This window comes from Haliotis rufescens, unplaced genomic scaffold (genome assembly GCF_023055435.1).
Source record: "Haliotis rufescens isolate VD_foot unplaced genomic scaffold, xgHalRufe1.0.p SCAF_18, whole genome shotgun sequence".
Lineage (NCBI taxonomy): Eukaryota > Metazoa > Mollusca > Gastropoda > Lepetellida > Haliotidae > Haliotis > Haliotis rufescens.
The window spans coordinates 14,062,784-14,078,655 of NW_025963868.1; the positions used below are offsets into that span (position 1 = coordinate 14,062,784).

At 40.2% G+C, this 15,872-nt stretch overlaps 2 protein-coding genes across 2 annotated transcripts; one reads left to right on the top strand and one right to left on the bottom strand.

Moving 5' to 3' along the window:
- Window positions 1-3,972: 3,972 nt before the first annotated feature.
- On the top strand, window positions 3,973-12,167 carry LOC124112999. The gene is made up of 5 exons (XM_046473218.2): window positions 3,973-5,003; window positions 8,571-8,655; window positions 9,232-9,531; window positions 10,231-10,524; window positions 10,822-12,167. Exons 2-5 carry the CDS (start codon window positions 8,571-8,573, stop codon window positions 11,112-11,114), a joined length of 972 nt encoding a protein of 323 aa, XP_046329174.2. The 5' UTR covers window positions 3,973-5,003; the 3' UTR covers window positions 11,115-12,167.
- Window positions 11,363-15,764, bottom strand: LOC124112979 (probable serine/threonine-protein kinase clkA). The gene is made up of 2 exons (XM_046473190.2): window positions 15,744-15,764; window positions 11,363-12,022 (listed from the first exon to the last, which is right to left on the bottom strand). Exons 1-2 carry the CDS (start codon window positions 15,762-15,764, stop codon window positions 11,363-11,365), a joined length of 681 nt encoding a protein of 226 aa, XP_046329146.2.
- Window positions 15,765-15,872: the final 108 nt, after the last annotated feature.

Here is a 15,872-nt window from a genome sequence, read left to right on the forward strand (position 1 = left end):
GCACGCAACTGTATTGTGGAGAGGAATCGTTTTTATGAGGTGGCTCTGTGATGATTTGGGGTGGGATAACAGCACGGCACCGAACCCCTTTGGTGGTTGTTCAGGGCAATCTCACCGGTGTTGGCTACAGAGATCAGATTCTGAGGCCTGTGGTCATTCCTTTCCTGCAACGTCATGGCCCGGGATTGACATTTCAACAAGACAACGCTCGTCCTCACACGGCTAGGGTCGCAATGGATTTCCTTCACCATAACAATGTCATGTTACTGCCATGGCCTGCAAATTCTCCAGATCTCTCCCCAATAGAGCATGTGTGGGATGATATGGAGCGCCGTCTGCGTCGTCTTCCACATCCTCCAGATTTGAGGAGGATATGGCAGGCCATTCCCCAGGCCTTCCATGCCCATTTGGTGGACTCCATGCGTCGCCGATGCACTGCTGTGATTCACGCACAGGGTGGTCATACCCGTTTTTGACTTTGTGACTTGGTCGTTTGACCCCCTACTCCATTTTGATCTTCTGACGTCATCGTTACAGATGTTGTTCAGGTCCCGTTGACATTTTCTTATGGTCCGATCATTCAGCTGCTACAGCGTCTGCATCATTTTGTTCTTGCTGTGTTGTATTTCAATCCAGAATATATTTTCTCCGTGCACAGTTTCTTTATGTGGATAGTATAGAATACATGCCCACACGTGTATATAGTTACGGCTTAAAATATGCATAAAACACATCGAAACCTATGATATACTTCATATGAAGCAATACCAGTATACGGTGGCGGTCCCGCATCCTTGCACAATAAACAATACATTAATTCAACAAACAACCACCACGTGATTAATGTTATGACTTTAATGATGGATTATGGGCAGGACAGTAAATAGTTAAAGGTTTGAGGTCTTTGGTTGATTTAATATGAACACCCATGCAGCCAATGTGACACCAAAATGAACATTCGGGCTGACACTTGTGTTCACATCCCACCCATTCATTTAGTCTCTGATCGTCTGGGGTATATTCCTTCTGACAAAAGCTGCAAATTGTGACAGTTTGAATTTAGAGGACTTACAATGTTCATAAACTTTTTTAGTGGCCTTTCTCTTGGGTCGGCTGGAAGGGGCTGTCGTTTTGGCGGGTGATGTTGATGTTTTTTCTTGAATGGGCGGGTCTGATGTTTTCATGGAAATGGACGGTTCCATACAATGAGAAGGTGATGTGGCAGATGTGGATGGTTGTGGTGATGATGGCTGATCAGGTGTCTGGGTGATAATGTGGGTTGGTTTGGGGATTGTGATAGTTTTCTGGTGAACAGCTTCTGCTCCATCGGGTTTCTGCATAAGACGTTATATTATTAGTTTTCCAATAACACTAGTGTTAAAATAGTGAATGCATATCAAATTGATCAGGGAATCCATTCATAATAGTGTATTTAGGTATGCAATATAACCTCCATATGCCATTTCTATCACCAAGTGGTTATTTATCTATATTGTAAGAAGTAACATCGGTATACATACACCGTATTTTTCCTCAAAAAAGGGCGTGGCCATATAGAAATGGGCCCCACCCCCATCGGCACAAAACTCCAGGTACACATCTGCTCCAGTGGTCGTTATGAACTCTTTGACCTGTTTGTTATAAATTGGACATACATACATGATAATATACATTAATATTAGGTTTGACGTATTGTCTGTTCATTTGAAGAGTGTATCATAATTGTCATTATTTCTTTTCTCATAGTTGAAATCAGCCATGTTCGACGCTGCAGGCATGACAGTCAGCCATGACTTTTCAACTGTCACACACTTATCTTTGTGGCTGCTGAAATAACAGGATGGTTGAGGCACTTGCATTACTTTCAAAACCCTGAAAGTAATCGTCCGCATGTTGGCCTTGACCAGAGCCTCCATCTTGATGCAGACCTTGTTAATTGTGTGCGACAGTGTCAGCAAAACCGACAAATATACAGGTGTGTATATTATTAATAAGTTAGTACTTATTTCTTATACTGTGCTTCACTGTGTATGGCTTTCGGACACTTTTTGCAATATTTCATCAATATAACGGCGGGGGACACCAGCATTGATCTTCACCCATTGTACCCATCCTTCTACATTTCTTGAAACTTGTAATACGTACACTAGCAATTGGTATTTACACATTTCATTGTATTTGCATCACTATTTATCCTGTAACACTGTATGCGCTTTTAATTTAAACAGGGATAAGGCCATTTGCGGTGATTTTTCCCGTAAGGGAACACCCTTATCAAAGATCATGGTGACCACTGCAGACGGAGAGGAATCACTGAAAATAGAGAACCGCACAAAAGACGAACTAATGACCTTGGTGGAGGTCACATTGCAACATGTACAGGTATGAAAAGTGAACATTTGATAACATAGTAATAATCGTTTTGTTCATAGATTACCCTAACTTTTGTATTCTTTGGTATGTTTTGAATTCATATTGTTTTGTGTATATTAATATCGTACTTGTTTCAGGCAGATGACATGCGTCGTCAATGGAAGGCAATCCGCTCCGGTACAAAGGCTAAAATAATGGTCTTTTATAAAGACCTGCTGGATGTGGAAGCTGCCATGGAATGCGCCGCTCCTTATGACGGTAAACACATTTTGTATACTGAATAAATTACCATTTTAATCAGAGTTAGTTTCCGCTTGGAAAAGCTTTTGGCCCTGTCCTTGGGGTCTTCAATGATTGCTTGTCCTCTAGGGCCCGTGTGGGGACCTTTTGATGTGGAGGACTTTTGGACACTTGTCTTTTTCCATGTTGTTCTCTTACTTTTTGTTTTCATCTGCACTTTACTTTACTTTTACATTCAGAAACAATGTTTTATTTTGAATGTGGCAATAATTTATTTTCATGTAGTTGCAGCTGAATGATGTTATATATCTCTTCATGTAAATAACTGTTTTCCTATGCAATTTAGTGATTTTACATCCCTAAATGATGACATGCGTGCAGGGTTTACTCTCTTGTAAATGGGTTCGAATTGTGTCCCTTTCGGTTCACCACAGTTCCTGACCACATCTCTGACGATGAGTGCTCTTTCGCAGTTGGCGAGTGACATGAGCGGCCATCGTTTCCGGCAGGTTAGTGTGTGTTGAGAGGGGATATTAATGCCGTTCTTGTGTAAATTGTGAGTTGTATCGTAGCGTTATAGCGATGTGACAGGTCTGAGTTGTTGTAAACGCGTGAATGTCTGTTTCTAAATGTTTATCAACGCATGTACCGAGGCACGTGTTCATGTCGGCATGTGTCGCATAGTGGAGAATGTAGTACCGTACTGATCAAAAGTGACTTACCATCTTGCGACGTTTTGTTCAGACGCCGCAAGGTGCATGTGGATTTTTCACCTTTTTATAGGGGTTTGTGGGTGCGTGTATTCACTCAATTGGGGGTGTTTCACTCAGGTGGGTCCATTTCCTTCATTTCAGGGGTAGCCCCAACCTGTTGAATAAAAATCTTTATGAATTCAGAAAAAACTTCAAATGCTACCAATATTGAAATTAAATGTCTTAACTTTGATCGCTTTGTCACGTAAAGTATTAAGTTAAATCCTAAGTTGTACATTCTTAATGGTTTATTTTATTTTATCTTTATGTCTCCGTGTTATTTTAATCTATTTTAGCCCGAAAACTCTCCCAGAGGAAAGGGATGCTTTAACTTGACACCCCTGAGGATGCCGAGCGACTCGCAGTTGTACCATAGTATGCCGGTTGGCCACAACACGTTAGGGGGTACAATCAAGAAGCTGTGTGTCAAGGCTGGCATCGTTGGGAAGAAAACTAACCACTCGCTTCGCGCGACTGCTGCCACTCGTCTCGACCAAGCTAACATGGACGAGCAGACCATTTGTGACCAAACTGGGCATCGTAGCGAAGCCGTGCGTGTGTACAAGCGTGAAAGTGAAGATCAGAAAGCGGTTGTTTCCGAAATTCTGTAAAATTCCTACGAGGTGTTACAAGGTGTTGCCACAATTTCAAAAACTCCATATCGAGTTACACAAATAGCCAGAAGGTTTATATAAGTACATGGTCAACACGGTGTGTGCGGGATCTTGAGGATAAAGCATTAGCTGTGAGATTTGGAGGTCGGTGGTTCCATGCCTGGCTGTGAAAGTGTTGTACTAATGTGCGTGTTGCCACCATACCGGAATTAGGGGATACAAGAAGAACTGGACACGCGCGCGCACGCACGCACGCACGCACGTTGATTCACCCAACCGATTGCAAACTCAGACCAGTGTAATAGACAATCAGTCTGTATTAAAACTAGATAGAAACTGGTTGAAACTGGGTATGCATGAGTGATCCTTTCAGTCTCAAGAAGTTTCGTATCTCCTAGTTATCATGTGCAGGGGCGGTGACTATTGGTCTACCACTTCTAGGACGAGATCTTGGTTTGAATTGAGGCGGGTATACCGATCCCATAAACGGGATATTGTGCTCGGGTGTACGTTGAAATGTCGTGCAACTGCGGACTGGGACTCGCCATCTTCAAGACGTCCTTCGGCGATGTGGCAATGGGCAGCTTTAAGTGACGACATTTTCCCACTTCCAATACGTCGCCAAACGTGTGACAAATGTTGACTGCCGTTTCACCGTTCATAGTCATCATCACTGCACGTGCATTCTGCTTTTAATTTCTTTTCCATGACATTGTGCACAACACCAGCAAACGAACAAGTGACAAACACAGTTCATTCAAATATATTACATCTGTATTGAATGTGTTCATTCTCACTATCTTTTATGCGTGTATTGATTTGATGAATGTAGCACTCGTAAATAAAGCAGTGCATACTGTAACAGTAACAATAAACAGAAACCAGGATCAGCTGATAAGAGAAACTGTGCAATTGGTTTACAAATCTGTACATGACGAAGTAGATTATCACGATATATTAGTTTACCCGATGTTTGCAGTTTGCTGGTTCAGGAATCCGAGTATTGCCACCTTTGACGACTAACGTATGTATATATTTCGTTATGTTTCCATTATTTACAACTAACCTTTCTGCTGTATTTACTGAACTCCTGGGGATAAGCTTGGCTCGTGGTCTGTCTGTCATTCTACGCTGACTGACATGGGAGATATCTGTTGTACGAGATCAAGCAAATATCTCCTAGTAGACTTTTGTACGAATCACTATCAAAAACTGAAAAGGTGAACGGATATAACAGGGGGCAAGGTTGGCGCCGCAATTCGCTGTGCAGAGTTGCATCCCCTGGGCACACCAGAAACCTATGATCGTGAGTTTGAATCCCAGTTGTCAGCACCATACCCGGGCTCGTGGGTTTCACCAAAGTAAACGTCTGAGTTTTTCATCCCTTCAGGCTTTTCTCCCACATCCAGCTGACACGCCGTGATATAACTGGACTTCTGGTCAAAGGCAGCGTTAAACCAAATTTACTCTCTCAAAGACGCGTTCAACCAGAAGTCATTCACTTACTTACTTGTGCTGCTCTTTTAACGTCCATATGTAGACGATTATAACATGTCATGCAGTTGTTTGTTTATTACGCCATGCTCTCCGTACCATAACTATGGAATCCTAGAAGGGAAATTGTCACGTTGTCGCATTGTCGCTCTGCCAAAAACAGGCTGAAGTGGGTTTTAATCGCAATAGAGGCTTCACCTTTTTGTGTACATAACATGCTTCTCCACTCCAACTTAATCTACCCAACTGTATAAACACTGCCCCCTACCTGTACATATACTTGTCAACCACACTCTGTACATCACTTTCTTGATAACGGTGTCAGAACCGACACCGAAACGTCGCTCCCAATTGCAATAAAGAAGTTGTTCATCCATATATCGTATCCTTACTCAGATCATAAAATAGAGCTGAGATATTTCGCATTTCAAATTATGTATATGGAGGGAATGTCGAAATGTTCTCACTATCTACTTAAACATAATTTAACTGTACAGACGTAGGTACTTTTACAACAATCCACAGATCTGTGTAAGACCCAGTAATCAATACAATCAGCAAATAACACTGCCTGATAGCGCTGTGTAGTGTACTTCCCTACAAACAATAGTGTTTTCCTAAAAGCAAAGATGTCATCAAACAGGAAGTCCTCACCCCAGCAATGCTAACTCATCGGATGTCCAGTATGTATTTTCTAATGTTTGAGTGACATATTGTTCTCAATAAACCGTAATGTGGAAATGTGTGCAGGAAGGCCGTCTTATCAAAAGTCATTTCTGAGACATGAATGCAAAGTTAAATTAGTCTAGTCGCATTTTTGCATTTAATTAACTCACTTGCTTGATAACGTTGTCAGAACCTACACCGAAACGTCGCTCTTAATTGTAATAAAGAAGTAACTGTTGTTCATCCATAAATTCTTATCCTTACTTAATTTCAAGATTTACAGTACATACTATTCAGAAGACGTTAAAAAACAACCGAGTCTTTCATATGAAAGTGAGAAAGCGATATTTCCCATAATGTCGTAAATTAATTATTTTTTGCTGATATTCACTGATCCATGCCTATAATTCTCACCGCTATTTTGACCCTTATACCTAGCATTTTTCAAATTTTGTAGAACATAAATATGGTAGACATAAATAGAGTGTGGTATCTCAAGTTTAGTTTGTATACAAGTATGTGTTTATTTTCTTGTGGTGTAGTAAATTAGCAAGATTCACAGACTACAACAGAATAGTCGTTATTCATATGTTGATTGTATGCATAATGCCACCCCATTCTTCCATCAATCTTAAAAATGAAGCTTTAAAAGATACATTGAACTGCAACAAACAATGAATTACATTCAGATCATTGTCCGTATTATCAGCCACTGTTTGTATTGTTTGCATTGTCTTATGAATTGTTTTGAAGGTCAACAGATTTGGATTGAAGTCGAATATGTGCTTGTCCGATTAAGGGATGACAATTATATTGATGAAGATGCATGTACATTATGCAGACAAAAGCTATACATGTACACAGTTATGTTTCCCTTAAAAATATAGATCGATTAGATATAAGTCTTTACTTTAAGTCACGACATTTGAGAGCGTTATTAACCCTTAACCTCATTCCTTGGACAATAGAAATATAATGCGTTGTACATAATATTTAAAAACAACTCGTTTCTTATAATTCCTTTCGATCAAACTGTCTCCGGGAATGACATTTCATGCTAATGTGCTTGTTAAATAGAGTTTAACTTTCCCACCTGGTGAGACGAGATTTGCTCTCTTTGGTCAAGCAGGAATATTTATATTTATTTAACAATTCTCTAGCTATTGAACTGTATGGTTGTTATCAATTGTGCGTTCTGGGGTGAGTTATGTAATCTTCTATCATATATACACCAGGAACACAGACAGTGAGTCAGACATATATGCACGCACGCACGCACACACGCACGCACGCACGCACGCACGCACGCACGCACGCACGCGCACGCACGCACACACGCACGCACACACGCACGCACACGCACCAACCCAGGCCACCAACCCACATACAGAAACCCACATATAACGAACTGACGGATATAACGAACCTACTTTTTTGTCCCGACTATTTACTGTCGTTATGCTTATATATGCTTATAACGAGCTACGGTTATAACGAACTAAACTTAGTGGTCCCTTTGAGTTCGTTATAACCATAGTTTACTGTATCTGATTTTGACAAAACTATATTCAAAATATATATACATGAAATATTAGAATGATAGCTGATTTTACACGCGTCATAGATAATCACAGTTGTGCATTCATATTGTTATCAACGTTAACTGTGGTGTTAATCAAATTATTATGTGCAAGGGAATATTCTTGTAGATTTGCACAAGACAAGAGCCACAACACAAGTTGATCATAAATCAAATGTCAAAAGGAATATTTACGTACAATAGTATGACACAATGTAGCATCATATTATTCTACTCAAAACAAGTTAAAGAACACTCACAATTATAAGATGGTATTTTGCAAAACAAAGGGCCATGACTGATTAACTATAGAGTTCTTTTGAAATATATATATTTTAAACTGATTAATTTAGAGCGTATTACCATGACCCGCCACGCGCTTTGGCGGCACCATCGGCGTCATGATCACATAAACCTAAATAGGGCCATAAAACAAACAATTGCATTTTACGCAGACATCCGTGGATTGTTTTAAAACCACCTTCGTTTGTACAGTTTAATTATGTTTAGTGAGTGATCAGTATGGTTTTACGCCGCTTTTAGGGGTCAAGAGGGGATATTGTCTTCCCGCGAGAAAGCGACAAAGCGATAGGGCGAGAAAGTGATTGAGCGAGAAAGCGATAGAGCGAGAAAGCGATGTCCCCCCTATCGACCACCATAGTCAGTACATATGTACTGTGCATGCTATCCAAGTGGGCAAGCACTTTGAAACACGCATACGTCCGGAAACACAAGCCACACACACGTGCATGCACGTCGCTATATAATTGCAATGAATTTGAACACGACCTTGAAACCATTTAACCTCACCTTTGAATATGTGACAACTGATCTCCATGTACGTGTTTACAGATGCCAGTCCCCCAGAGAGGCAGTCGATGTACTTGGTACCGGCGATCTACCATCTTTATTTTAGTTTTCATGACAACCGTCTACTGTAGGTTATATTCTTCTTTCATTACATATTTATCATTTACTAACCTCATTATTTATCATATATCCAGAGTTATTTAAGGACAAAGTGAGTGTGTTGGGTTAAACGCCGCTTGTAACAGTATTCCAGTTATATCGCGGCGTGTCAACTTAATGTGGGAGGAAAGCCCGAAGTGATGCAGGTCTCAGACGTTAACCACTTCGGTGAAACCCACGAGTAGGGGGTATGATGCTGACCAAGAAACATAATCGGTTCGAACCGGGATTCGAACCCACAATCATAGGTTTCTGGCGTGCCCAAGGGACGCAACTCTGTACAACGAATCGCGGCGCCTTAGACGACTGGGCCACCCGTGCCCCCTTTAAGGACAAAGGTAAAGCACAGAATACCTGATTACGATATACATAGTGGTAGACGACTTTGTTCATAAAGTTTGTATTTGGGAAGTGTGATATTTGGCTGGGTAAAATCAATCATATTCTTCTGCTCTGTTCAGTGTACTCCATACGTTGTCAGGATAATAATGTCTCAAAATAGTTCATGTCAATGATGTCATTTTTTGTGATGTTTTTCTCAAAGGCACATCCAAATTTCACTGTCCTCAAATGGTTGAACTGGGCTCGTCAATGATTCTGACATGTTACGTTGACGCTGCTGCAAAAGCTCACTCCTACGCAACACCGAGAAGAACCACTGCCGCGTCGTGTGATCTGGCAGGCGGAAGGTGTATACCAGTGGGTAACTTCGCGGCATCAGTCATCAACACGACGTGCAGTGTTCTCACTGTACCCAAGACACGGCGGTCACATGGGGGTGTTTGGAAATGTGTCGACGATGCAGATGATCCATACCCTGAGACTTGTCACGTGACTGTTGTTGGTAAATATGAACAGTTGATCTAAGTCACTTTGGCGCCTAAGTATAAACCTAACCTTAGTCCAAGCTTAATATGATGTCCGATAAGTGTTGCACATTATCACAAGTATTATTAAAATACAAAAATGTAAATACATAACTGAATCTTTAGGTCCGGACATAAATAAAAGCATCACAAGAACCAGCATATCCGGATCACGCAAATGCTACTCGTAATGACGAACATTTTCTTAAATCGGGGGGCACGGGTGGCCCAGTCGTCTAAGGTGCCGCGATTCGCCGTGCAGAGTTGCGTCCCTTGGGCACGCCAGAAACCTATGATTGTGGGTTCGAATCCCGGTTCGCCCCGATTATGTTTTCTAGGTTTGTCAGCATCATACCCCTGCTCGTGGGTTTCACCGAAGTGGTAAACGTCTGAGACCTGCATTACCTCGGGCTTTCCTCCCACATTAAGCTACACGTCGTGATAAAACTGGAATACTGTTGAAAGCGGCGTTAAACCCAACTCACTAACTTAAATCGTCACGTGTTACATCCCAAATACCAACTCACCACTAACGCACAGCTGAATTCCTGGAAAAGGGTACAAAACTGTGAAGATATTAAGTAGATTCTCAATCAATGGGTAAAGAAATCAGTATATTTGTTTTTCTGTGTCAGGTTTTTGTTATCATTGTCCATTATGTGCATCATAACTTTCAGAGATACCAACGTGTGACGTAACCAGCGACAAGAACATCAGCTCGCTCAACGAGGGCGACAAACTAGCACTGTCTGTGCACCTTTCAAGAGGCTACTGCTCTGAGCCGTTTCTAGTTACGCTGACAACTGGAAGCGTCAACATCACCCTCACCAACCACACAGTTGTTAATACCACAGTATGGACCACAGAGTTCCTTGTAACAGGCCCACACTTTGGGGAGGTCAGTCTGATGTACGCTTGTGGTGGCAGCAGCTGGAACGTGTCCTGTGAGGGTGTACATCGACTGGCACAGGGTAAGAACAAAATGCTATCATACTATCACAGGGCAGGAACCACAGGTGTCTGCAACTTTGCTGTTATTGTCTTAGTCTATCATGAACCATTCCAGTTTGGTATCATGCTTTTCATTTTGTTTACGATGATTTTGTATGCTTACATGTGTAGCACTGCATCTTCAACTGGACATTTCTCAATAGCATATACACGTATATTGATCAGCTGATATGTCACAATAATATTAAATCATCCTAAGTAAGTACATAATCATTGTTTAGGGAGGTTTTAAGTTTTTCCCTATCACTGTCCTGCAGACGCACGGTCTAACATCACGACATCCTCAACACAATTCAGTGTTCCTCCCACATCAGATGGACGGGACACAGAGGAGTCTGACAGCCATACGGGGGTTAGTGTTGGGATCACAGTTGCCATTATTTTCGTCATCGTCGTAGTTATCATCTTTGTGATCCTCTTCCTAAGAAAGAAACGTAAGAAGCCAACGCGAGAGAATAATCAGCCTCCACCATCTCACGATACAGTTTCAATGTTAACAACGTCTGTTAACAAAGCTGAAGATGGAACTCTTGATATTGACGAACATTGAAATGGACTCATTGTTGACAGATTGAGGTAACATTGTACCGGGCGCGCCTGTTTCCTCTGCCCCTTCTGTCTCGTGGATGGTTAGACATTTATCACGTTCCATTGGCTGAAATAAGACTTAATATGCTGAACATGAAGGTTTATATCTGTTGAAAACGTAAATAGTTGGCTTCGTCATTATGTCATTAAGTATTATTTGTGTATGTCATTATGGATATTTCCATCAGTTACAATACAAAGTTCTTAGTGTTAAGTTCTACGCCTCTTATTGTTATGAACCCAGTTCCTGTTATCATCACAGCTGTTATCATCATTGCTGTTATCATCATAGCTGTTATCATCATAGCTGTTATCATCATTGCAGTTATCATAGCTGTTATCATCATAGCTGTTATCATCATAGCTGTTCTTATCATTGCAGTTATCATAGCTGTTATCATCATAGCTGTTATCATCATAGCTGTTATCATCATTGCAGTTATCATCATAGCTGTTATCATCATTGCAGTTATCATAGCTGTTATCATCATAGCTGTTATCATCATTGCAGTTATCATCATAGCTGTTATCATCATAGCTGTTATCATCATTGCAGTTATCATAGCTGTTATCATCATAGCTGTTATCATCATAGCTGTTCTTATCATAGCTGTTATCATCATAGCTGTTATCATCATAGCTGTTGTTATCAAAGCTGTTATCATCATTGCAGTTATCATAGCTGATATCATCATAGCTGTTATCATCATAGCCGTTATTATCATAGCTGTTATCATCATAGCTGTTATCACCATTGCAGTTATCATAGCTGTTATCATCATAGCTGTTATCATCATAGCTGTTGTTATCATAGCTGTTATCATCATAGCTGTTATCATCATAGCTGTTATCATCGGCGTTATCTTCGTCCTGAGAAGGAAATGTTTGTGTAAAGAACCAACGGTAGTGCTGCAACCGTCTCCATCACCTGTCGAACTAAAGTACTCATGGAAATAAAAAAAAACTGTTTTGCTGGATTTAATAATCGACACAAAGCATTACGTAGATGTAAATACGAAATAACAAAACAACTGGAAAAGTACTAGTCTGGATTTGCTAGTTTTATCTCAGTGCTCAATACAAAATGTACTTTACAGGAGGTAATTTGTAGGCACTTTCAACATTCAAAAATGAAACTAAGTCCAAATTGACATGGCAGAGACAGGCTATAGGCATTATGCACATTAGCCTGGAAATAAGTTATCAAAACAACAATAAAAATAACAGCTATGTTTATGTACATAATACATGTAAGTTGTTGTTTGAGAAGGGAATATGTTACCTTTACGTTCTGATATTTTGACAATGATTCACTATACAACAATGCCACTCACAAATCACTAACCACTGACAAATCACATGCACGTGGGTTTCAAGCACCTGTTTTCACCTCTCGTCAAGGTGTCATAGGTCATGGACATTCACCTTGATCTACTAACAACTGATTATGCTCAGTTTCACAATAGTCTGTTTTGTTCATATTTTTACACACTTTTACGTGTAAAAAGACATTAAAACCTTTGATACGCTGTATGTGTGCCAAGGCCCAATTAGTACTAATTGAGTTGTTTGAATATTTATAAATTTTGTATATTAACTGTATTTATTTAAAATCTGAGATCGAAAAAACAGGGTTTTTTCATTTTCGTGAGTACTTTAGATAATATGTTATCAACATCTGTTAACAAACCGGAAGATCGTGATATGGCTGAACATTGACATGAAATCAATGATGGCAGATCGAGGTAACATTGTTGTACCGTGACTGTTTCCTTTTCTGTGACGTGATGTTTACACATTAATCACGTTCCACTGGCTGAACTACGACCTGAGATGCTTCATTAAAGCACCGTAAGTTGACATAGACCAACGCATGTGATATATATCTGTGTTGCACTCCTTCAGGAGTATGCGCGTATAGTGCGATGTACTCATGAAAATCCCTCTATTTGTCCAGGATTTATTGTTTAGTATAGGGGTATTAATATCCCAGTGATCTAACATACCGCAACACGTGCGTGTCTAGATCAGACAGAAAGGGAATTGTAGTAACCTATAACGTTTTCATCGAGGATCCACGATTAGTTGCTAAATGCACGAACACTGGACTGTCATAGATAGATGTAAATAGGTGGCTTGTTTTGATGTATTATTTTATTATTTTTTATTCAGTCTTATCTTATTTACCCGAGTAAATGTGTGTTTACTGACACGAATACACGTTTTGATCATAATGGTGCTCTGTTGGGTCCGGGGGGGGGGGGGGGGAGGGGGGGCACGGGTGGCTCAGTCGTCTAGGGCGCCGCGATTCGCTGTGCAGAGTTGCGTCCCTTGGGCACGCCAGAAACCTATGATTGTGGGTTCGAATCCCGGTTCGCCCCGATTATGTTTCTAGGTTTGTTAGCACCATACCCGTGCTATATACTACTTATGTTCTGGTCTGTAATAGTACCTGTGTGTTCTGGTCTGTAATACTACTTATGCTGTGGTCTGTAATACTACTTATGTTTTGGTCTGTAATAGTACTTGTGTTCTGGCTTGTAATAGTACTTGTGTTCTTGTCTGTAATAGTATTTGTGTTCTGGCCTGTAATAGTACTTTTGTTCTTGTCTGTAATACTACTTATGCTCTGGTCTGTAATACTACTTATGTTCTGGTCTGTAATAGTATTTGTGTTCTGGCCTGAAATAGTACTTTTGTTCTTGTCTGTAATACTACTTATGCTCTGGTCTGTAATACTACTTATGTTCTGGTCTGTAATAGTATTTGTGTTCTGGCCTGTAATAGTACTTTTGTTCTGGTCTGTAATACTACTTATGCTCTGGTCTGTAATACTACTTATGTTCTGGCCTGTAATAGTACTTATGCTCTGGTCTGTAATACTACTTATGCTCTGGTCTGTAATACTACTTATGTTCTGGTCTGTAATACTTCTTATGCTCTGGTCTGTAATACTACTTATGCTCTGGCATGTAATAGTACTTTTGTTCTGGTCTGTAATACTACTTACGTTCTGGTCTGTAATACTACTTATGCTCTGGTCTGTAATAGTACTTATGCTCTGGTCTGTAATACTACTTATGCTCTGGTCTGTAATACTACTTATGTTCTGGTCTGTAATAGTACTTATGCTCTGGTCTGTAATACTACTTATGTTCTGCTCTGTAATACTACTTGTGTTCTGGTCTGTAATACTACTTACGTTCTGGTCTGTAATACTACTTATGTTCTGGTCTGTAATACTACTTATGTTCTGGTCTGTAATACTACTTGTGTTCTGGTCTGTAATACTACTTGTGTTCTGGTCTGTAATACTACTTACGTTCTGGTCTGTAATACTACTTATGTTCTGGTCTGTAATACTACTTATGTTCTGGTCTGTAATACTACTTATGTTCTGGTCTGTAATACTACTTATGTTCTGGTCTGTAATAGTATTTATGCTCTGGTCTGTAATACTACTTATGCTCTGGTCTGTAATACTACTTGTGTTCTGGTCTGTAATAGTACTTATGCTCTGGTCTGTAATACTACTTATGCTCTGGTCTGTAATACTGTGGTCAGCAAGGGCTCTTTATCAACCCACTTTAAACCAGTTATCACCATTGTGCGATCACTAGGTTGTTGCCAGGAGTATTGAATTCTATTTTAAACGCTCTTTATAATGCAAAAATGCTTTTTATTAAATTTGTTTCATTCAATAAATTAGTTGATTTGCTGAATTCACGGGTATTCCGTTGTGTTATTTCCTTGTGTGCATTACACGTTAAAACGACTAGAACTTCCTGGTCATGCGATATGTTTGATCCGGCTGACTGTGTGACTATTGTAATCCGATAACGTGTCAACCACTGACATACAGCAGTTACATTGCTGACTTCATCATAAACAAACTAGACTCATTCAAGGGTGAAACTAAAAAGAGTACTTTTTCGTGTACCCAGTAATGTATCATATACAAATGTATGGTGAACATACCGTATTCGACGTAATAAGCGCCCCGCTCTAATAAGCGCCCACGGCGATATTTGCTAATATATTGGCTAGTGAACAATCCCAATCAGCACCCCTTCCGATTGATCAATGTACACAGGACTTATTTATTCGTGTATAATACACACTCGTGTGTTATATCACCCTTAATTATGGGCAATTAAATTCTGGAAACATATCTGTCGTATGTAAACATTTCAGGCTGTTAGCATAAACCACGAAATTTACGATCTTTCAACTCAAAATAATATTCAAATAAGCGCCCCCTATTTCTAATTTTGAGAGCGCCTTGGGCGCTTATTACGTCGAATACGGTATATGAAATTTATTTAGAAACTATTCACTGGCAAATCCGAAGCACATTACATCTGTTTCCGTGCACGGGATAAAGATTTCCGTGTCACGAGATATCAGAGGATGTATTATTTATAGATAAAAGTAATGGAACTTTCCAGTGAGTAAAGTGGAAAGCCACATTGTCTCATGAACATGACGCATACTTATTTCACCGCAGTCACGATGACCGTTCTCGCATCACATAAAGAGCAGCCATGCCAACTCCATACATCGACTACAAAGTAAGACGATGTGAGTGTACGACAAAATCCCCACCCGCCATTACTAATAATTTGGAGGCGCTTCAAATAATTCAATATATGGTCGATTCCTCCAACGAATTAATGACGTTTCACTGTAAGTGAACACGCATGTCACACAACTTACCAAA

What these genes read in the sequence shown, in the direction of transcription:
- LOC124112999 (XM_046473218.2), top strand. Translation starts at nt 8,571, where the DNA reads ATGCCAGTCCCCCAGAGAGGCAGTCGATGTACTTGGTACCGGCGATCT. An exon ending in TTGTCACGTGACTGTTGTTG is followed by an intron (nt 9,532 to 10,230) that starts GTAAATATGAAC and finishes CATAACTTTCAG; the next exon opens with AGATACCAACGTGTGACGTA. An exon ending in TGTACATCGACTGGCACAGG is followed by an intron (nt 10,525 to 10,821) that starts GTAAGAACAAAA and finishes ACTGTCCTGCAG; the next exon opens with ACGCACGGTCTAACATCACG.
- LOC124112979 (XM_046473190.2), bottom strand. Translation starts at nt 15,764, where the DNA reads ATGGCGGGTGGGGATTTTGTC. An exon ending in TGGCGGGTGGGGATTTTGTC is followed by an intron (nt 12,023 to 15,743) that starts GTACACTCACAT and finishes TTTCCTTCTCAG; the next exon opens with GACGAAGATAACGCCGATGA.